Source organism: Arabidopsis lyrata, assembly GCF_000004255.2.
Source record: "Arabidopsis lyrata subsp. lyrata unplaced genomic scaffold ARALYscaffold_7, whole genome shotgun sequence".
Classification (NCBI taxonomy): Eukaryota; Viridiplantae; Streptophyta; class Magnoliopsida; order Brassicales; family Brassicaceae; genus Arabidopsis; species Arabidopsis lyrata.
In genome coordinates, this window is record NW_003302549.1 from 6,289,286 (window position 1) to 6,311,666 (window position 22,381).

Here is a 22,381-nt window from a genome sequence, read left to right on the forward strand (position 1 = left end):
TGTAAGTAACTTCAAGGACCCATTCTCTTATAAAGAATCTCTCGAAATTTATTTTCATTTTTGTAGTCCCCACAATTGAGTGGTCGAAATTAGAAAGCAAACCACAATCATATACTTTATTTTTACGGTATGTGTATACCATGTGTCCATCTGCCACCAATCTATTCCCCAATCCTTTGATCCATAGAATACAATCATATAACATATAAAGTCATAAACTTACGAATCCAAATTAATTTACTTAGATTAACAAAAAAAGATCAACATAATAATGATATTGATATGTCAAATAAAAAAGTTTAAAATCGATTTTGTACGACAAAGGATCAAGAAAGAAAGAAAGAACTACCTCATCAACTGTCAGAAAATAAACGGTGCTGATTTACTTAAAAGGAAAAAAAAAAAGAGGAATCAACGGCTGAGATCTCTCCTTGTTTTGGAGATCGCAAAGATCAGAGAAGACGATGTATCGGCGCCGTTTCAATCTGACGATACGATAGAGTAAGTTAAACCACAACCGTTGATTTAAACGCCGATCGCTTCAACGGCCGAGAATAGTTCGACTCTTGAGCTGAAGAAGAGCTTCCGATCTCATCCTGCATTAAACAAAAATTAAAAAACGATAATTAAAACCAAAATTTTCTCTGTTAATTTTTCCGAGAAAATAGAAAAGAAAAAAAAGATAGATCCATACATCGGAGCAGAGAAGATCTGAATTCTCCCTAGTCCTCGTCCTCTTCGTCACCGAACCTCCGCTTCCACAGTCAGAAGATGAAGAACTCATCACCGGAGGTGGTTGCGCCGCCGCAGACCACGGAACAACTTGATTCTCAGCTTCCTCATCATCATCAACAACATCATCATCATCATCATCATCATCCTCATCGTCACTGTACTCTTCATCCTCATCTTCCTCCTCATCATCATCGTAAGATTCCGCACCGTCACCGCCATCATCTTCTCTGATCCGATCTTCTTCGGACTCGAAACTGTTAACCTCCTCCTGACCTCGACTCTCCGATGAAACACGGTTTCCACCACCGCCGGCGTTTTTAAGAGCGACGCATGAATCGCAGACGGAGAAAGTTGGGCCAAGGCGAAGTCCCGAGGCTTTCCACGGCGTAAGAGACTGACAAGCGCTACAGAGAAGACACCGCGTGTGCTTAGCGACCAAGAAATTAGCGCCGTGAACTTTACCGTCGCAGTCCCAACATAAACTAGCTTGATCTGACTCGCAATACATTCTTGCAACACCGCTACATAAATCACACTTCTTCCCCATTTTAATCAAATCGAACTCTTTCAAGATTCTGTGGTTGTTCGTTTGTGTGTGTCTCTCTCTCTATATGGTTTTGGTTTCTTTCTTGGAGAGATAAGGGAAGAAGAAGAAGAAGAGGGAAGTGCAAGTTGCAGGATTTGGGATATTTTTCGTGGCGAGTTTTCTGTGATTCAACAATTCTTTGGAGGCTAGTTTCGTCTTTTTCTGTGTTCTGCTAAAAAATCTATTTCTCTTCTTTGGTTTCACAATGACTCTATTTTATATAGCACCTTCCTTTTTTTATTCTGTGGTTAGTATCCATTTCATTTCAATTTAACTTTAGTAATAACTTATATTATCTAATGATCCTAATCAATTAAAGATTGGTTAAAAATCTTTTTTGCTTAAGAGATTGGTTTATCACTTTAACCTTTATTTGAGATTTTTGTTTGGATAATTATCAGTTCCATATCTGCAATTATTTTATTTACTTGAGTAGTAATGTTTTCTTTATTGTTTTTAGCTTTATCCTCGATTTTTAATTTTTCTTGTGGATAAGAAAAAGGTTTTATTCCCACTGTTTCACATTTTCTACTTAAAATCATCAAAGTTTAAGACTCATATTAATTCTGCGTTATTAGGATAAAAAAGTTTAAATGATTTTGAAAACCAGTTATTAATTGTGTATGGGCCAAAGCCAAACCCCGTTTTTACGTGGCGACAAACTCATGGTTGAGTTTCGAGATATTTTTTTTTTCTGGGGGTGAGATTTATTTAGTCGATGACGTGGCGAGATCTCAGCCGGGGAAGAAGGAGGGAGAGATTCTGTTCCGTCCTACGTGGACGAATCAGGTTCTTAATGGGCTTCGTAGCCACGTGAGCCCACCTGGGATTTGTCTGGACCATAACACAAGTTTAATGGGGCCCACAGCTCGTTCTTCGATTATCTTTCTCTATTTTTATAAACCACTTGTTTTGTTTTTTACTTCTCCCATGCTTCGCTTCCCAAACTGATCCAAAACATCTGTGTTTCTTCTAATTATGGCTTTGTGAGAGGGTAAGATAATAATGATTTTTAAATTACAAAATAATTCATTGGTATGGGAGAGAATAAAAAACCTTTCTTATATAGTAACATACGTAGTAGGCGAGTAATATTTTTCATTATAGATATGGTTATTTAATCGTATAGTTGATTTATTTGTGGCTCTCACGAACCCATTGTAAGAAAAACAAATGTTGATTAAACTCTGGCCACATAAAAGATTGTGCTTGTGTGGCATGCTTTGAGTTGGGGAAATCCTACGTGGCGATCGACGGTGGTGTGAAGAATCAAAGGAAGATGAGATGTCATGATTAGAGCCACGGGAACACAAAGTTTGTGGTGAGTGGGTGTGGTTGTGGTTATGGCTCATTATTGTGACATTTTTTTTTCCCTTTTTTTCTCCTTTGTGTGGATAAGAATTTTGGAACAAGTCAGAACTTTGAAGAAAGAGGTTCATAGTTCATACCGTTCATTTTCAACAAAATGTGTATAAATATATAATTGTCCGAATAGTTCAATACACCACCTCCATAGTTCTTATCTTCTAAGAGATGTGGCATGTATCATGTATGTATGGGGTTGGGGTCCTTGGGGATATGCAGTGTTGATGCCAGTTTTTGTATAAAGACTTTTTTAAAAAATTTATCTATAAATTATATATTCAAAATATAATCAAACGCCTAAAATTGAAAAAGTAGTTGAGTTTGTTTTCTGTTTACATTGATTTTATTAACATAACTATTCAACCACTAATATTAAAACTGCTGGATTGTTTGTTGTTTTAAAACAGCTTAATGAATATGAAACCGATTTTAAATTTGTTTAATTGACATAAATTGATCAATCTAATAGTCTAGTCATCCCATCCAAATTGGATTCGAACTCCTATCACTATAGTACATATATGACATATTTATTCTTCATTTGGTTAAACATATATATTTTTTGGAAGACTAATTATATCATTTTAAATTAGAGGAATAACCAATGGTTTTGCTATACCAGTCTTTGATTAAAAAATCGATCAAAATTTGAATAAGAAAATGTTGTAACGAACGAATGGACATTCAATAACCTCCCATCAATAAATGTTATATATATTTTCTATATTCCAATAAAACCAATCAATAATTCTACTAATGCTCCATACAGAAAAACCACACGTTAACCCCTTAAAATATAATGACACGATTGTGAGAAAAAGACTAGCAAATAGACAATGCATGAGCTAAGAAGGCCGATGAATTATTAACATGGGCCTCTTTTTGTCCACGTTTTTTTCTCTTTCTTTTCCTTCTTTGCATTCACGTTTCTTGGTATCTCTTACAGTCTCCACGTTGAAGTGTAAGCATTACAAAGCTCTCTCGCTAGAGAACGATGATCTTATATCTGTTACGTTTCATGTGCCAAAATTAGGTATTGATTTTCTATTGGTACATATCAGTTTGGGCCATCCGGTCACTATAATAGACCTATGGCCTATATTTTTAAAAAAACTTCTTACTTGCCAAATAATTTCTCCACTCGAAAATAGTCGGAAGTGACAATAACCCGGACACTTAAAATCAATAGCAAAACTCTGGATCATGGCTTCAACTGCTATGGTTGTAAACTAATGTTTTTTCGCCTCCACCGAGCTAGTGATATTAATACTTTTTACTAACAAACTTGCGAGTATTAAAGATTTTGAATACTAGTAGCCAAAAGAAAAAGAAAAAAATGTTGTTTATGGAGGCTTATTTAGTTTCTAGAAACGAAGTTTCTGTTCGATAGAGGTTCATCTCGATCATTAAGGAATCAACTTGGAGAAAATAGACAAGAAAAGGTTTCAGTCCACTACGAAATGCATAACTAAGAAAATGGAGAGCGTGGGCCGTATATGGGCCTTTAAACAATTAGATACAGGCCAGCCACGTCTCTAAGTTGACTAGTATTTGCGTTGACTGAGCCATATCCACGTCAGGACTGGTCCGCCAACGACTGGCTCTTCATTTGTTGAATGTATGGAGGAGAATAAGGTTCTTGTAAAAATAAAAAATAAAAAATGTTCTTGTTGATAATTTTCGTTATAAGATTTGGTAAATTTGATCTATCCACCAGATCAATAATGCAATGCATGAATTTTACTTGAATCGTCGCAATGTACATATCAAACTATCAATGATCTGATTCTGACCACTCGGTCCCTTATATGGGGACTAAGTCAAGGAAGATTAGCCACACTTATTTATTACTTTTGTCCTTGCTAGGCTTATACACTCTTATAATCTGAGAAGCTTCCAACATTGGCCATCAAAACTTAATGATGAATCATATCTTGTCGCTGGCGTTCAAACAAAACACCCTAATAATTTTTTTTTTTTCATACTGAAGAAAAGTTTTATAATTGAATTTCAACAGCCACAGGCATCTGCATTGAATTTATCTTGACTTGTTGCTTATGCCAAGTTGGGGTTGTACAAAGTTGACAAAAATTATTATTTATGTATGTGATTTTCATAATGTATATTATAATGATTCACTTTTTTTAGTAAAAAGTATACAAAACTAAAAAGAGAAGGTTTTTGTTTTTACGATAATTTGGAACAAAAGAAAAAGGTTTTCATTCGATGAGAAATACTCATTCTCTGTTTTCGTTATCTCTGTTCTTAATTTCATCATCTTTCTCTGTTGCTATGGATTATAGTGTCATTACTCCAAGAGAATTCCTTAAGGATGGAGATACTCTTAGTTCTCCAGACCAGGTTTTCCAACTTGGGTTCTTTAGTCTTGACCAAGATGAGCAGCCTCAACATCGGTTTCTTGGCTTGTGGTACAAGGAACCATTTGCAGTCGTTTGGGTGGCTAACCGAAACAATCCTCTCTACGGCACATCTGGATTCTTAAACTTGAGTTCTCTTGGCGACCTTCAGCTATTCGACGGTGAACACAAAGCCTTGTGGTCATCATCATCATCAACAAAAGCTTCTAAAACAGCAAATAATCCCCTCTTGAAGATATCATGTTCAGGGAATCTCATATCTAGTGACGGAGAAGAAGCTGTGTTGTGGCAGAGTTTTGATTATCCCATGAATACAATACTCGCGGGTATGAAGCTTGGAAAGAATTTCAAGACACAAAAGGAATGGTCTCTATCGTCTTGGAAAACCCTAAAAGATCCATCCCCAGGTGATTTCACGTTGTCTCTAGATACTCGAGGTTTACCACAATTGATCTTGAGGAAGAATGGAGATTCTAGTTATTCCTATCGCTTAGGATCTTGGAACGGCTTATCCTTCACCGGAGCTCCAGCTATGGGACGAGAGAATAGCTTATTCGACTACAAATTCACGTCGAGTGAGCAAGAAGTAAACTACTCGTGGACTCCTCGACACAGAATTGTCTCAAGATTGGTCTTAAACAACACAGGGAAACTCCATAGGTTTATCCAGTCTAATCAACACCAATGGATCTTAGCAAACACTGCACCAGAAGATGAGTGTGACTACTACTCTATATGTGGAGCTTACGCAGTTTGTGGGATTAATGGCAAAAACACACCTTCTTGTTCATGTTTACAAGGATTCAAGCCAAAATCAGGTCGAAAGTGGAATATTTCAAGAGGAGCATACGGGTGTGTCCATGAGATTCCAACCAATTGCGGAAAGAAAGATGCATTTGTGAAGTTCCAAGGTATGAAACTACCAGATACTTCATGGTCTTGGTATGATGCCAAAAATGAAATGACACTTGAGGATTGTAAGATCAAGTGTTCAAGTAACTGCTCTTGCACGGCTTATGCGAATACCGATATTCGCGAGGGAGGAAAAGGTTGTTTGCTTTGGTTTGGTGACTTGGTTGATATGAGAGAGTATTCTACCTTTGGACAAGATATTTACATAAGAATGGGTATTGCAAAAATAGAGTCTAAAGGAAGAGAAGTGGTGGGAATGGTCGTTGGATCAGTGGTGGCCATTGCAGTTGTTTTGGTTGTAGTGTTTGCATGTTGCAGAAAGAAGATAATGAAGAGATATCGCGGTGATTTTTTTGAATTATCAATTCTATTTTGTAACTATGAGATTGTCTCTCAAGTATTTTATATTGAAATTTGGTGGTTACTACTTTTTGCAGGTGAAAATTTCAGAAAAGGGATTGGGGAAGAGGACCTGGACTTGCCTATTCTTGACAGAAAAACGATTTCCATAGCCACTGATGATTTTTCATACATAAACTTCCTAGGAAGAGGAGGGTTTGGACCAGTTTATAAGGTTGAATATAATGTATTCATCACATTTTGCTTTTATAGTAGTACTGATTAAAATCTTGAATTGTGATCAATTTCTCTGCAAATTATTGCAGGGTAAGTTAGAAGATGGACAAGAGATTGCGGTGAAGAGGTTATGCGCGAACTCAGGACAAGGAGTGGAAGAATTCAAGAACGAAGTAAAACTAATCGCAAAACTTCAACATCGTAACCTCGTCAGGCTTTTAGGATGTTGTATTCAAGGTGAAGAATGTATGTTGATCTATGAGTATATGCCTAACAAAAGTTTAGACTTCTTTATCTTCGGTACGTTCTTACTTTACAAACTCAATCTCATGATCTTTGTGTAGATTTTAAGGTAATGACCATATTGCTTAACTTTATTAAATGATTGTAAATAAAGATGAAAGGAGAAGTAAAGAATTGGATTGGAAGAAGAGAATGAACATTATCAATGGAATTGCTCGTGGGCTTCTCTATCTTCATCAAGATTCAAGATTGAGGATCATACATAGAGATCTAAAAGCTGGAAATGTTTTACTAGATAATGATATGAATCCTAAGATTTCAGATTTTGGATTGGCTAAATCTTTTGGTGGAGATCAGAGTGAGTCAAGCACAAACAGAGTCGTCGGTACTTAGTAAGGACACTTTACCACCCTATATCTCTATATATCTTTGTGTATTGTTTATAGAAATTGTAATGTTTTGGCTTTCCATAACTACTTGCAGTGGTTATATGCCTCCGGAGTATGCAATTGATGGACATTTCTCTGTGAAATCCGATGTGTTCAGTTTCGGTGTATTAGTACTTGAGATCATAACTGGCAAGACGAATCGCGGGTTTCGCCACGCAGATCATGATCTTAATCTCCTTGGACACGTACGTTATCGGGTTTCAGCCTTTTAGATCATTTTTCTTGAATCAAATCTCATTTTTGGATCTGAAGTATTCCTGCACCGGGTCAACTTGGACTCTGATACTAAGTGAAAGTTCATGAAATCAATATCCACCTCAAAATAAATTAGCAGTAAATGGAGTGATTCATGCCATTTATATACTATTTTAGGTTTTTTTTACAATATGTAATGCCCATTTGAAAGTTGTCTCCTTTGTTTCTATATTAGGTGTGGAAAATGTGGGTTGAAGACAGAGAAATAGAAGTACCAGAGGAAGAGTTGTTGGAAGAGACATGTGTTGTCCCAGAGGTACTAAGATGTATTCATGTGGCTTTACTTTGTGTTCAACAGAAACCAGAAGACAGACCAACCATGGCTTCTGTTGTCTTGATGTTTGGGAGTGATAGTTCTCTTCCTCACCCTAAAAAGCCCGGTTTTTTCACCAACCGGAACGTTCCAGATATCTCTTCATCTTTAAGCTTACGTTCACAAAACGAAGTTTCCATCACAATGTTGCAGGGAAGGTAGATAAATGAAGATTATATATAAACTATTTGGTTAATGTAATGCAAAATGTAATGCGTCACCAAGAAAAAACAACCAAACAAAAAAAAAGGTTACAGATTGTAGAATATACAGATATCAATTACAAGGTTTATCTAGGCTCTATTACACTCATGGTTTGTAAATTATTGGAAGGAATCTCGAGATTAATCGATACAGTGTCGGAAAACAAGAGATTTCTTTCGTTAAAAAAACCGGGCTGCCTCGGATCAAGAAGCAACATGTCACTACTCAACATCAAAACCACCACTGACATGTTTGGTCTGTCTTTCGGATCTTGTTGTACACATAATAGACCAATGTGTATCACTCTTAACACTTCAGAGATATCGGTACATGACTCATTGACAGCTTCATCGATTAGCTCATATGCCTTATCTTCTAAGAATTGCCTCCAAGCCTGAAAATTTATACGTAATTAGATAAGATTAGAAGAACATGATGAGTTAATTTTGCTGCTGCTGCTAATGTACTTACATGTCCAAGAAGGTTAAGCTTGTGTTCTTCGTTACGAAATCCGCGGTTTCTTCTTCCTGTCACTATCTCTAATACCAAAACTCCGAAGCTAAATACATCGGATTTCAATGAGAAATACCCGTCGATTTGATACTCCGGCGACATATATCCACTGCAGAAAGATAGTAAACAAATATTTTGAATAAATAAAACATTTTACTTGCTGCATTGAAGTAAAAAACAGAATTAATCTTACTATGTTCCAACCACTCTGGTCGTGTTTGCTTCAGTTTCATCTCCTCCCAAGGTTCTAGCCAATCCAAAATCGGATATTTTCGCATTCATATCAGAATCAAGCAACACATTGCTTGCTTTGAGATCACGGTGGATGATTCGAAGCCTTGAATCTTCATGGAGATACAACATTCCGCGAGCAATCCCTTTGATTATTTCCACTCGTTTAGGCCAATCAAGTTCTCTACGTCGTTCTTTATCAAAAATGAAAGAATCCAAGCTTTTATTCGGCTGATACTCGTAGATAAGCATTCGTTCATCTTCCTCCACACAATACCCAAGAATCTTCACAAGATTCCGGTGTTGAAGCTTAGCAATCAGCTTGATCTCGTTCTTGAATTCTTCTATCCCTTGTCTCGACGTTCTTGATAGCTTTTTTACAGCAATTTCTTGTCCACAAGCCAATGTTCCCTGGTAAAAAAATCAAAACATTTTACCGTTTTTGCGCAGAATCTGAGAATTAGACAAGAAGCTGTGATTTGTTACCTTATAGACCGGTCCAAAACCACCTTGTCCAAGTTTGTTCACATCAGAGAATCCACTTGTAGCTTCTGAGATTGTGTCAAGATCAAGAAATGGTAATTCAAGATCTTCTTCCTCTTGTTTCCTGCTTGAAACACGGAGAGATTCGCGCTGCACAGTTTCTGAATAAATATCAACGGTTTAATAAACTTATCAAGCACATTAGAAAAAAAGAGCTACAACTACAATCATGTACCTTTTGTTGCAAGTTTCTTTTTCTTCATGTTGAAGACAGTCAAACCAATGCAAAGGCAAATAAGAAACAGAGCTGTAGATAATACTATTATGAGCAACATCCTTATCTTTCCCTTCATGTAATGGATATTATACTTGTCTGTGATCGAACCAGAACAAAAAAAAAAAAAAAACTAATCAAGAAATCATTCTCTAGTAAAACAATGTTTCTTGTTTCACAAGTCTTAAACCTTACCTATCTCAGAAGAAGCAAGCCTCACATACAGATCTTGTCCGTTTTCATTATACTCTCTTATATCAATCAAATCTCCGAACCAAAGAATACATCCTTTTCCGCCGTCTCTAATGTCGAAAGGTGAATAAGCCGAGCATGTACAGTTTCTCAAGCATACCTTTTTGCATTCACTCAAATCCATGTTCTTATCATACCACGATGTTCTTGTATCTGGTAATTTCAACTTTGGAATCTTCAGAAAGTCGTCTTCTCCTTTACCACAATCCAGTTTCACTCTCCTAACACACCCTTCTGACCAATCCCCTGCAACCCAAGCCTCTGGGGATTTAGCAACAAAACCTTTTAAACACCTACAAGCCGGAGATTCATTGATGTTGCAGCTTCCGTAAGAGCCACACAACTTGTAGAGATCACAACTATCCATCATAGCCGATAAGTAGAAGTTCCAACTTTGAAGGCTATCGACCCAAGTGTAACGTTGCAAAGCTCCATTCGGATTCAGCTGCATTCTTGTGAGCACTGAAGGGTTTTCAAGCTTGTAAGTATAGTAAACTTCTTCCTCCGTGAAGACAAACTCATACCGATAGATAGGGTTAGGTTTTAGGTTAGGCATACCGGTGAATCTTAGCCCGTTCCATGGACCAGTCCTGAAGTAATCAACCGAGTTTTTCTTCAGGAAAAACTGCGGGACACCGTTTGGATCCATTTTATTCGTGTAGTTACCAGTTGATGGATCGTCTAGAGATCTCCAAGATGTCAAAAACCGGTTTATACCGGTTACAAAATTGATACCATATTTCATTCCTGGAAGAAACATATCTCCTGGGTAATCTAAACTCTGCCATATGTAATCTTGATCATCCCCTGAGTTTCTCACAACTAAGTTACTTGTATCAAGAATCTGAACAATTGGGTTTCTTACGCTGGTTTTCTGGGAAGATGGTGATGATGATGATGACCAGATGAGGTAGTTCTGGCCATTGAAGATGCATAAGCTCCCATTTCCAGATATTTTTAGGGTTCCTGAGAGATCGTAGAGAGGAGAATCTCTGTTAGCGACCCAAACAACTGTCTGGAGAGAGATTTTCTTGTACCAAATTCCGAGATAACGATTTCTTGATCCTCCTGGAGAGAAAAAACCAACCTCGAAGCTACCACCTTGTGAAACTATGGTGTCTCCATCTTTTAGAGTCTGATTTGCTGCGAGGATATCAGTTGCTTGTGCCACAAGAATTGTCGAAAACAGAGAGATGAGAAGCAGAGGAAGCACAATAGTGGCTTCCATGGCCGGTTCTGTGGAACCAGAGAGCGTGGAAACGAAGTTGCTATATAAACAATGATGATAACAGTTATTTTATTTATTTAATAATGTTAGATAATATCCTCGACTATAGAAATATAGAAAATTGTTTGAGTTAGTTTCCATGGAATATATATTTGTTAATGAAAGAGACATGGAAGAGAATTGCAATGAGTAGCTGTCCAGTATCTTACGTCGTGATATTATTTGCTCTTAATGTCAACCACAACGTGCCCAGAGATTATATATTTGTAGTTTTACTATATATTATAGGACAAAATGGTAGAATGATTCAATGGAGATACAAATTTACTTGTCAATTGGAACTAAATAATGCAATTCAATGAAGAATATTTAAAAACAAACAATCGTCAGCTTAGCTTTTGTTTGACACTTAACAGACACAGATTCCTTTGGAACTAAAATGTTGTGATGGGCTTTCTCGACCCGACCCAGTATAATCTGCCACGAACAGTGTTGCTGATTCAGCATGTGGGCCGGCCCATGGTTATCTGTTAGTAAGCTTCCATGTAATCTAAGCAAACAAAAAACGAGCCGTATGGATTAATAATGTACACTTTCAAATATATGATGAATTATTATCAATTTTCTGACAATAAAAAAAGTTATTATCAATTTTGTGACTGTAAAAATTTTATTGTCAATTTTATGATACATTTTATCTGTATATTACATAAACATGATTCAACAGATTTATTATTTCAGTAGCAAATTTTATTTATATATGAGAGGTTTTCATAAGAGCATAATGGTTTGTCAGCAACTCAGCATTAAGAAGACAAGCCCATTAAGAGGCAAGAGTAAGACGTAAGATATAATTACTTAACTAGTCAGGAATCATGATTCAATCAATGTTCGTTCTTTGAACTTGACTCATTTTTAAATGTAGAAGCATTATTGCACTGCGGTTTTCGGTTAAATATATAGTATATGTATAATCATGAAATAATGACAATGGTTATCCGATAAGCAAGATTTGGTTGGATTATACATAGATTAAAGCAGCGGCATGCAATTAGAGAACGGGCAGACCAAGTAGTAGAATATTCTGTCCGCTGCATTTAGTTTTTCTGACGATGTCTTTGAATAAGATTTAATCAAATACCATGCATAGAAACGTCACATACAAAATTATACTAGTAAAAATGTTAGTCAAACATTGATATTTCGTTTGTTTGGAATTGCAACTTGCATGTCATAAAAAATTTATATACTAGTATAAGATTCACGATGAGATTTAAGTATTTGACGATCTGAATAATCAGATCTAAATGGTCCAAAAAAAAGGTCTATAAACTGGAAAGTCTATAAAACTTAATGCGTGACGGATAAGTTGAATGCATTTCACAGCTATTCAAAATTTCAAAACTAATTGAGATGATATATTTGAAGTAAGTTATCACAGAGCTAACACTAATTCCTCATTTCGTGGAATTTTTGACCAAAATATTATTAGTAAGTACCATTAAACGTACCCATCTCCTAAGTCGAATAAGTAACTACAATTATACTAAAAAAAAAAAACTGTGTGATCGGGCAAAACCAGTATTTGAATAATTCCAGAGAAATTTCTCTACTCGAGCCGACCTAATCTTAAAGATAGATAAACAATCTCAAGTCACTTGCCGAGGAAAGTGGTGGAAATTTCCATAAATAAATAAACAAACAAACAACTCCTCCATTCATTTCCATTAATTTCTCTATTTCTCAATATAAATCAGCGGACGATTTTACCCTCCACCTCGTTGCTTTCACACTATGCACTTTCCATATCCATTTACGAATTGACGATTTTACCCCTAAAGCGAGCTTCCTAGAAGAAACCCCAACAACAACAAATTGGGATTTAACGGGGACCTTCCTTCATTATCTTAGCTGGCTTCCATGGATGTTCCTTCTCAGAAATCCCAATTTCTCTTCCTTTATATTCTCATTCACTCCTCAAACCAATAACATCGATCAAACAAACAAACAAACCTTCCTTAATCAGAACCCAATTTCAGATTATTTAAACAACATCGTCGGCTCTAATGGCGTCACCAAAGTCACCTACAAGACCATCCCAACAAAACCCACAACCCAATTTCCACGATTTCCTTCCTGCGATGGCCGGGAACCTAGGCGGTGAGGGTCTGATCGGAGAGCTCTGTAACGGATTCGAGCTCTTGATGGACAGAGAGAAAGGTGTCATCACTTTCGAGAGTCTCCGACGTAACGCAGCGGCGGTTCTGGGTCTCGGAGATTTGACTGATGAAGATGTCCGGTGTATGATTAAAGAAGGGGATTTTGACTGCGACGGTGCGTTGAACCAGATGGAGTTTTGTGTGTTGATGTTTAGGCTTAGCCCTGATTTGATGGAGGCGTCGCGGTGTCTCGTCACGGAGGCGATTGAGGAGGAGTTCGGATTCACGCGCCGGCATTGACACCGGAGAGATTTGGGAGATTTAATTCGATTCATTTGTTACCTTTTTCTTATTTTCCATTAATGTTACCATTCACATAATTCTTTGAATCATACTTAATACAATTTAGTTTATATATAAAAATTGATGTTGATCGGATGTTATGAACAAATATGAAATAAAGAAAAAAATATGCGTAACTTGGTTTAAATTAGATAATCCTTTAGACCACCATTGGTGGTGGTGTCTTAACTATTTTTTAGCTAAATCTTAGCTAAAAAATTAAAGAAAAATCTTGTTAAAGACTAAGATCCAAAATTAAAGTGGCTTAGCTAAGATCCAAATTTAACATTAAGATCCATTTCTAAGAACCATTTTTAAATTTATTATTTTAATACTCTTAAGAACCATTTTTAAGCAACTCTTGTTAATCATGCTCTTAGACGGTTGATGAATGTATCCAACTATCCAAGTATCCATTTGTGGTTAACCAATTTTAGGTAAGAAAATAAGCACAAACCAAAAAAGTTGTTAAATCACTATCATCATCATCATCATTCTTAAGCATTATCAATGATGTGATTCTAATGCTTAATCTTTCCATGAATAAAGATATGTTAATTAGGAGCTATCCAGTCTAGATTTTACAGGTAAAGTGGTTTATTGGATCAAAAAATAAGTTAAGGGGCATAAATATAATTTAATCAGTTTTTCGGGCGTTGACTAAAAATTCTCGAAGAGCTATAACAATTTGGAGCTAGATTTTCTGGGAAAAAAAATCAGAAAAGCTTTGAGAGAATCGAGCGCACTTCTTCAATGGCGACCAAAGTTTACATCGTGTATGTGAACAATCATCTTCTGTCGTAATGTTTTTTTCGTGGTTAATTTTTTTTGTTGGAACACTGATATGCAAATGATCGATTTCATTTTCACTGATCTCAAACTTGCAGTGTCATTGTGACTCGAAGATTTTCTCTGTGGGTTTATATTGTTGCAATTAGAATCATGGGTCTCTGTGTTGCTTGCCTTAATTTTATGATGGGTTTGGATTTTGATGTGGAGATGCAGTGAGTGGTGGTGCCTTGACAATTTGGTGAGTGTAACAGGTACTACTCGATGTACGGCCATGTGGAGAAATTAGCTCAAGAGATTAGGAAAGGTGCTGCTTCTGTTGATGGTGTTGAAGCCAAACTCTGGCAGGTCACTTCCTGTTTATTTAAAATTGTCCATTTTCATCATCACATCTGATCCTAGGTTACAATGACAGACAGTTTCAGCTGACTATAAACCTTAGAAAATGTAGGTGTTCAAGTGAAAAAAAACTTGTTCTTGTATCTGAAAGATAGGGGAATACATTTTTAGATTTTTGGTTTACTGTAATATCTTTTAGCTGCCAGTTTACCACCATTCTTGGGCTATTTGATTCAACACTATTTGACTAATGATGACTACTTACTTCTTACTCTAGGCAAGGATTATTTTTGGAACCATTGAGGTACATTATTCTTAACCTGCATTGTCGCTTGGACATATCCTACTGTCTTATCTGCGTTGGACAATGTGTGCTTCACAGAGTCTATTTCGCTAAGACAAATGTTTGCTTCACTCTCTATTCTCTGAAAGAAAGGAGAAATATGCTCTAAATTTTGATTTACTATACATTTGTAGCTGCCAACATTCTTGACACTTGACAGTATTGGCTGTCTCGAGCTCCTTTATGTTGACTAGTGGCTACTAGTTTTCAACCAAAACAAAAATTAAAGTATCTTAAGCGGCATATTTTACCATAAGCTCTACTTTTAATGTCTATAGTGTGCTTTCCCTTAGTTTATCTTTGATTATATACATTTACCTGTAAAGAATCATTGGGTACACTGAAGCATCCAGCTAACGTTTGTTCTTGACAGGTACCTGAGACGCTCCAAGAAGATGTGCTCTCTAAAATGAGTGCACCACCAAAGAGCGATGCTCCTATTATCACCCCAAATGAGCTTGCTGAGGCTGATGGATTTGTCTTCGGCTTCCCAACAAGGTTTGGTATGATGGCTGCTCAGTTCAAGGCATTCTTGGATGCAACCGGCGGCCTTTGGAGGACTCAGCAACTCGCCGGTAAGCCAGCCGGAATCTTCTACAGCACAGGGTCCCAAGGTGGTGGTCAAGAAACCACCGCGTAAGTTTCTTTTCACAATACAAACAGCATTCGTCAAAAGAGACCACTTGCTATATTGTTGATAAAACGGATTTCTGTGTAGATTAACTGCCATTACTCAGCTGGTTCATCACGGGATGATCTTTGTTCCGATTGGTTACACATTTGGTGCCGGAATGTTTGAGATGGAGAATGTGAAAGGTGGAAGCCCGTATGGGGCAGGAACGTTTGCCGGAGATGGGTCGAGACAGCCAACGGAACTGGAGCTGGAGCAAGCATTTCACCAAGGGAAGTACATAGCTGCCATAAGTAAGAAGCTCAAGGGACCTGCTGCTACTTAGAGCTCTCTCAAAAAGATAATATTTTGATGCCTTGTTGGTGAATTCCTACAAATTGGCATTTTGTGATTTTTTCGCTTTGGAATTATCTAACACTGAATGAGTTACTTCTGCTCATGAGCAAATAACACGCCATTGCCTTGGTTTGTAACTTGTCCCACTTCTTTACTTGGTTTAAAGGGGAAACTCACTTGGTACGCTGTTTAGTGAAAACATTGTTGCCCACTAAATTCTTTCTATGGTAGTTTAAAGTGGCCCACTAAAGGCCCATCAGTTGAAAATGTCAGTCCAATAAATTCATTCATCAGAGAGTTGAAAGATCCAAAACTGGACTCAATCGGACCGGCTTCTAAGAAATAACTCGATGACATCTCTTGGATGCGACTTCAATATCTAAGGTTGTTCTCGATGACAAGTACATTGTCCACTGGAAGAAAGTATTTATCAAAACTGTACTTTGTTTTTTGTTGGTCAAATCAAAACTAACTACTTAACAACTAAACTATCCGTTTAAAAGTTTATATTATGAGAATTTCACGGAAAAAATTCAGAGGTATTGAAAATAAATTGTATATCTTTCACTGATAACGCCTGTTTTTGACCAGCACATGTTGTCTAATGTTTTTCTTTCAAAGATAGAAATATCCATTTGATTATCATTGCATGTAAATAATCATAGTAGCTAATGTTGTTTATTCACATAGCTTTTAGTTTCCATTAGATTATCATAGCTACTGCATTATTACGAGACTATAGAAATAAAGTGAATTTTGTGGATTGGTCATATATATAAGATAAGGAGAAATGGAGGGGACCAAAATAGTTGTATAAATTAAACTAGTCGAACATGAGGGATCAAATTGGTTTGCTCGATTTGAAGTGCGACTTTAGATGATATAATTTGGTCTAATAAATCCAAGACATATAAAACAAAATAATTGAAACTTAAAGATGGTTTACTTGATTTGGCCAAATATTATAATATATCCAAAAAATCCATGAGAGTATAATGCTAACAAAAGGTATAAACAAATCAAAAATAAACTATCCCTGAATTGAATAATAATAAAATCTCACATAATAATTCCATTGTTGTATGAAAGAGTGACAACATTATGTTGGGTGCAAGACCCGAAAAATAAGTAATTATTCCCTTAAATTGACATATCATTTTGTTAGGACAAAACGGAAAGTCCATAGTATCGTAAAGCAATTGAACTCATTGATTTGTGGTCAACAAAAAATGAACTCATTGGTTCAAGAAAACTCATGTGGGTCATATATTAGAAAGAATTGATTAATTAATGAAATAGTGTCATAAAACCATAGTAATTACTACTAACCCACTGGTTAACGTAATATTTTTCTTTAATCATCACAGTTCATGTAAGTAGGCATATTAAAATATGTTAACAATTTTCATGTCGCTGGTTCGTGGACTAACAAAGGTTCGATAAAACTAGAACAGAAAAGGAAGATATGTATGATTGTTTTTTGAAAACGATGGGCATAAGACATAAAAACACTGCATAGCGCATTATGCGAGTATGCATGTATATTCTAATGTCTAAACACTGCATGATATATGAAGTTGTTTAATTATAGTTTTATTATTTTTATAAACAATATTATAATTATCATGTCATGTCCCAATGTAGCAACAAAAATCATTAACATGAGCATGTTTACTGTTTCATCATTAAACTTATAAATATCATTTTTGTTATCTCAAAGAGGCACAAAAAACGGCATTAAAGAATAATTTGTAGTTGAGGTCAATAAGTTTTAGACTGTGGTTTTTGGTCATTGGAGAATTCAGATGCAGATGCAGAGTATGTGACTTGGCCTTGGAAACTTGTTGACAAAGACAAAAAGAAAACTTGTAGATAAATGTGACTGAACATATCTACATTACATTATTGTATTTATTGTGAACGCGTTATAAGAGATTTTATCAAAGAAAAATATCAATTGATTTGTTAAATAAGTGCAGAAGAATGATAATTTATGGGAAAAAACCCAAGACGTCTAAATCCTTGTTTGTCTTCTACAAATGATTCAAAGCGGGAGATGGAAGAAAAAATAGAATTGCAGAAGTCGTCAGACATTGTCGTTTTACTTCAACAGTAAAAATGGGCCAAGATCTCTGGTCTACCCAGCCCACTATGTAAGCCCGAGAGAAGACCAAAGCTATGTCTACCACACGTGCGGGATATTGAAAGGGACCCGGTCAAAGTCAACTCTCATCGCACGTGTCCATGTCTTTGAGCGATATGTCCAGTTGCAACCTCCCAAAATACTTGCACCGAAATTGTTGTCTGCGCCATCTAAAATTTTCTATTATCCTTATTCATTATAGAAACTTGATGGATATTAGAGAAATGGGAGAACGAATAAAAGATTAACATAGTAGCAAACAGAAAATCTATTCTGATGAAATTATCTTTCTTAAGACATGCTACTTTGACATAATAGAGAGTGTAGATGTTGATTTTATGGGACACGAGTCCAATGGCCAAATGTTGTGAGTCTCAAGAAGTCGAGCAATATGTTTCTTTTCTTTTTTGATTTAATGTTAAGATTCAATATGTCTCTAACATAACATATATATTGAGAAATTGTTAAAAATACCCCTTTTTCAATACCCCTTTTCAAAAATGCCCCCTTTGAGAGTTCATTTTTAAGTTTGTCCTCTTTTAATTTTTAATGACCATTTTACCCTTATTTGAAACAAAATTAGGTCCACAAAATATAAATTATTTTTTGGCGGGAAAAGTGATCCCGCAATTTTTCCGCCAAAACACTTGTAAAAAACCTTTAAAATACCCTGTAAAATTTTTCCGTAAAAATTTTTCCCGCCAAAAAAATTTTTTTTGCGGGAAAAGTGATTCCGCAATTTTTTTGGCAAAATTTTTTTGGCGGGAAAATTTTTGGCGGAAAAAATTTACAAGGTATTTTAAAGGTTTTACGAAGTATTTACAAGTGTTTTGTAAGGTTTTACAATGTATTTTAAAAGGTTTTACAAGGTACTTATAAAGTTTTATAAGGAATTTATAACTTGTAAAAAACTTGTAAAATCTTATAAAAAACTTGTAAAATCTTATAACTTGTAAAACCTTATAAAATAGCTTGTAAAATCTTATAATATCTTATAAATACCTTATAAATACGTTGTAAAACCTTTTAAAATACATTGTAAAACTTTATAAATACCTTGTAAAAAACCTTTAAAATACCTTGTAAATTTTTCCCGCCAAAATTTAACGCCAAAAAAATTACGGAATCACTTTTCCCGCAAAAAAAAATTTTTGGCGAGAAAATTTTTTGGCGGGAAAAAATTTTACGGGAAAATTTTACAAGGTATTTTAAAGGTTTTACAAGTTTTTACAAGTGTTTTGGCGGGAAAAATTGAGGGATCACTTTTCCCGCCAAAAAATATTTTGTATTTTGTGGACCTAATTTTGTTATATTACCTTATATATTTGTGATATCTTTTATTGAAAGAAGGGTAATTTAGTCATTTTGTACATAAAAAGGGGTATTTTTAAAAATGAACAACCAAATGGGGCATTTTTGAAAAGGGGTATTGAAAAAGGGGCATTTTTGTGAGTCTCTCTCTTTTTTGATTTAATGTTAAGATTCAATATGTCTCTAACATAACATATAGCCTGGGCAAAAAAACCGCTAACCAAATAACCGACCGAACCGAACCGAAAAAAACCGAACCATATCCGAACCGAAGTTTTTAAAATAACCGAATGGTTTGTAAAATCCCCTATCCAAACTAACCAAAACCGAACCGAACCAAACCGATAACCAAACGGTTAACCGAAATATCCAAAAACCTATAAGATATCCAAAAATAATATCCAAAACTATAATTATAAACTCAAAATATTAATTATTTTTATAATCAAAATAATCAAATACTTTAAATAATCAAAATATTCAAATATTGTTTGTTATATTTGTCAAAGTTAAATACTCTTTTACAAAATTGAATCAAATTTTAATATTTTTTTCTAATACTTTCTTTTTTTGTATTTTCTTTTTGTATTTTTTTGGTTAATTTTGGTTAGTTTCGGTTAGTTACGGTAAATTTTGGTTAATTTGGGTAAAAACCCGAACCAAACCGAACGTGATAAAAGTTTGGTTAGTTACGGTTATCTATTTAAATATCCAAACCGAACCGAACCGAAAGGTAACCGAACCGAACCGAACCGAAATTCTTAAAATATCCGAATGGTTATTATATTATCATATCCAAACTAACCGAAACCGAACGTAACCGAACCGAAACTGAATGGTTAACCGAATGCCCAGGCCTAATATATATTGTTCATGATCTGTTTTATCAAGCAATTCATAATCCAAGTAACTGCTTCCAATTTCGCATGGAAAAATAAATGCTTATGCGATGATTCTTGATTTTTGCTAATGAGACACCTTAATTAAGACACATAACCAACCAATTCTTGAGTAGTAGTTGCCAAGTTTCCAAAATCTATCCACGAGATCATAGCTAATTCTTACAAGATTACAACTATTCATTTAAAATAATGATACATGAGAATGCACCTTCACTTGGCCAAAATTTTTTAGACATTAACTTCATTAAAACAGCTTGTAAATAGGTTTTGAGGAGAGAAAAAAGAAACTTTATCCTTCTTGGAAACACATTTTCACTTTGGAAAATAGTAAAAAGGGATAGGCTATGTTATATAAGACAGTATCACGTGAAGGGCCGTGTGTTCAACTGTTCATCAACTCTGGTAGGTCCAAGTCAACGCAAGCTTGTGGACATTTGTTGAGATCTGAGTGGGTTGTTACGGAGAAAACGGTCTTTGAGTCCCCACAGACAGTAGCAGTGAACCGGTCGGTTCTGTTCGAGTTTGTTGGTTTTGTCTGTTTCTGTTTTAGGGTCTCTTATCTACAATTTTATTTTCCTCGAGTCCATTGTTGTTTTTTTCCCTATATCAATTTTAATGTCGGGATCAAAAAGCATACAATTTGATAAAGATCAAGAGTAGAGTTGATTAAGCATACAATTTGCATGTCCGTTACAACGTCTACACTTTTTTTTTTTTATACAATCAGAATTTAAATATATGTGGATAAACAAATTATAGACTACACTAAATTTTGAGCTCTCTTCTTCATAATTTGCGTAGAAAAACGGAATGTTATGTTAAATTTAGAATCTTTCAAAAATATTAAAATAGTGAAACTAAAAGGAAAATTTTAAGATATATTTGCGAAAGAACAGAAAATTCTTCAAATTACAATTGAATCTTTCTCCAACGCAACTATCGTTGTTTCTAATTATCAATCACACATATGAAAATGGGTTGTGACGATTCACCAAAAAAAAAAAAAAGAATGGGTTGACATGAGACAAGACAACCTTATCTTTAACGTCAGTGGCGCAGTAGTACTCAAGTACAGTTTATCATTATTGCAAACATTTAACGGTAAATTCTAAAAATATTAAATACTATTAATTATGTAATATATGTACAATACACTGCACTTGTACAAAATTATTGGGTTTCATGTGTCTCTATCGGTAAAATGTCAGACGTTTTCCTTTTTTCTTGTAAAGGTGTTAATAGAGCCACACTATCTCAGAACATTGTCTTATCTCCTCAACCATGAACTATTTGTACGTGTTCCATTATAATAATAACAACTTTTTTTTCTTGTTTTAATGTTAAGATTTATATTTCAAAAGTAAAATACTATTTACGTAGTTTTGATTAAAAAATCGCACTCCAATCCGATTGATAAAACATGCTTGGACAGTCGTACTATTATCTTTTTCCGGAGAAAATGAGAGATCAATAACCGCAAAGATAAAGTTTTGAGGGATGTTTAAAGAGAAAAGAGTATGACTTATGCAACTTTAGAAAAAAAGGAGATGAAAATATCAAAATTTTGATCATTAAAGAAATGTCAATTTGTGGATTAATTGTTTGTGTGTCAGTGACTCAGTGTCATTTAAAGAGAACCACCGTTCATTTTTTTTAAATACTATTCATTTTTAAATATAAAGTCTGTCAACGTAACAATAATTCCAGGCCAGTGTTGTTGTCTTTGATGCTCACATAGGGAACAATGGTATCTAGACTTGATTTTTTTTCTTTCCTTTATTACTACGTTCAAGATGATAATATTAAAATCTGAAGAAAATTATGGGAAAATATTTCTTCGTGGATGCGTCTTCCATCACGTACGTTAACTCTTTCTGATCATGCTCGTAAGAGAAAAAAAATAAATAAAGTAATTGCCTGTGTTATCAAATTAGGAGTATATAATTTCACTTATTATGTAAAAAAAATACACGGAAAGCATAAAATGTCTGATCTATCTGATATATTCATGATTATAAAGTCGTATCATTAGGTTAGTGACAACAAAATGTTGACTATTGCCGATTAATGATGAGCAAGAATCAATTAG

General features: G+C 35.1%; 5 protein-coding genes across 6 annotated transcripts; 3 read left to right on the forward strand and 2 right to left on the reverse strand.

Annotated features, from left to right (window-relative positions):
* Positions 1–161: 161 nt before the first annotated feature.
* LOC9303586 (ATPase family AAA domain-containing protein 2) lies at positions 162–1,600 on the reverse strand. Its single transcript, XM_021018058.1, has 2 exons — positions 695–1,600; positions 162–596 (listed from the first exon to the last, which is right to left on the reverse strand). The coding sequence occupies exons 1-2, from the start codon at positions 1,280–1,282 to the stop codon at positions 507–509; spliced, it is 678 nt and encodes a 225-aa protein (XP_020873717.1). The 5' UTR covers positions 1,283–1,600; the 3' UTR covers positions 162–506.
* A 3,085-nt stretch (positions 1,601–4,685) lies between these two features.
* On the forward strand, positions 4,686–8,122 carry LOC9305641 (G-type lectin S-receptor-like serine/threonine-protein kinase SD1-1). The gene is made up of 6 exons (XM_021017618.1): positions 4,686–6,320; positions 6,414–6,550; positions 6,642–6,852; positions 6,950–7,187; positions 7,279–7,429; positions 7,675–8,122. Exons 1-6 carry the CDS (start codon positions 4,913–4,915, stop codon positions 7,972–7,974), a joined length of 2,445 nt encoding a protein of 814 aa, XP_020873277.1. The 5' UTR covers positions 4,686–4,912; the 3' UTR covers positions 7,975–8,122.
* Positions 8,055–11,350, reverse strand: LOC9303587 (G-type lectin S-receptor-like serine/threonine-protein kinase At4g27290). Its single transcript, XM_021017615.1, has 6 exons — positions 9,713–11,350; positions 9,479–9,616; positions 9,247–9,404; positions 8,723–9,171; positions 8,488–8,638; positions 8,055–8,410 (listed from the first exon to the last, which is right to left on the reverse strand). Exons 1-6 carry the CDS (start codon positions 10,995–10,997, stop codon positions 8,102–8,104), a joined length of 2,490 nt encoding a protein of 829 aa, XP_020873274.1. The 5' UTR covers positions 10,998–11,350; the 3' UTR covers positions 8,055–8,101.
* Positions 11,351–12,893: 1,543 nt separating this feature from the next.
* On the forward strand, positions 12,894–13,635 carry LOC9305642 (calcium-binding protein PBP1). Its single transcript, XM_002867469.2, has one exon. It carries the CDS (start codon positions 13,064–13,066, stop codon positions 13,454–13,456), a length of 393 nt encoding a protein of 130 aa, XP_002867515.2. The 5' UTR covers positions 12,894–13,063; the 3' UTR covers positions 13,457–13,635.
* A 399-nt stretch (positions 13,636–14,034) lies between these two features.
* Positions 14,035–16,147, forward strand: LOC9303588 (probable NAD(P)H dehydrogenase (quinone) FQR1-like 1). 2 transcript variants are annotated; one of them, XM_002867470.2, is made up of 4 exons: positions 14,035–14,274; positions 14,542–14,635; positions 15,343–15,605; positions 15,688–16,147. In XM_002867470.2, exons 1-4 carry the CDS (start codon positions 14,252–14,254, stop codon positions 15,923–15,925), a joined length of 618 nt encoding a protein of 205 aa, XP_002867516.1. In that variant the 5' UTR covers positions 14,035–14,251; the 3' UTR covers positions 15,926–16,147. The 2 variants fall into 2 exon arrangements, with proteins under 2 accessions (XP_002867516.1, XP_020873754.1); XM_021018095.1 differs by lacking the exons at positions 14,035–14,274; positions 14,542–14,635 and adding an exon at positions 14,672–14,930.
* Positions 16,148–22,381: the final 6,234 nt, after the last annotated feature.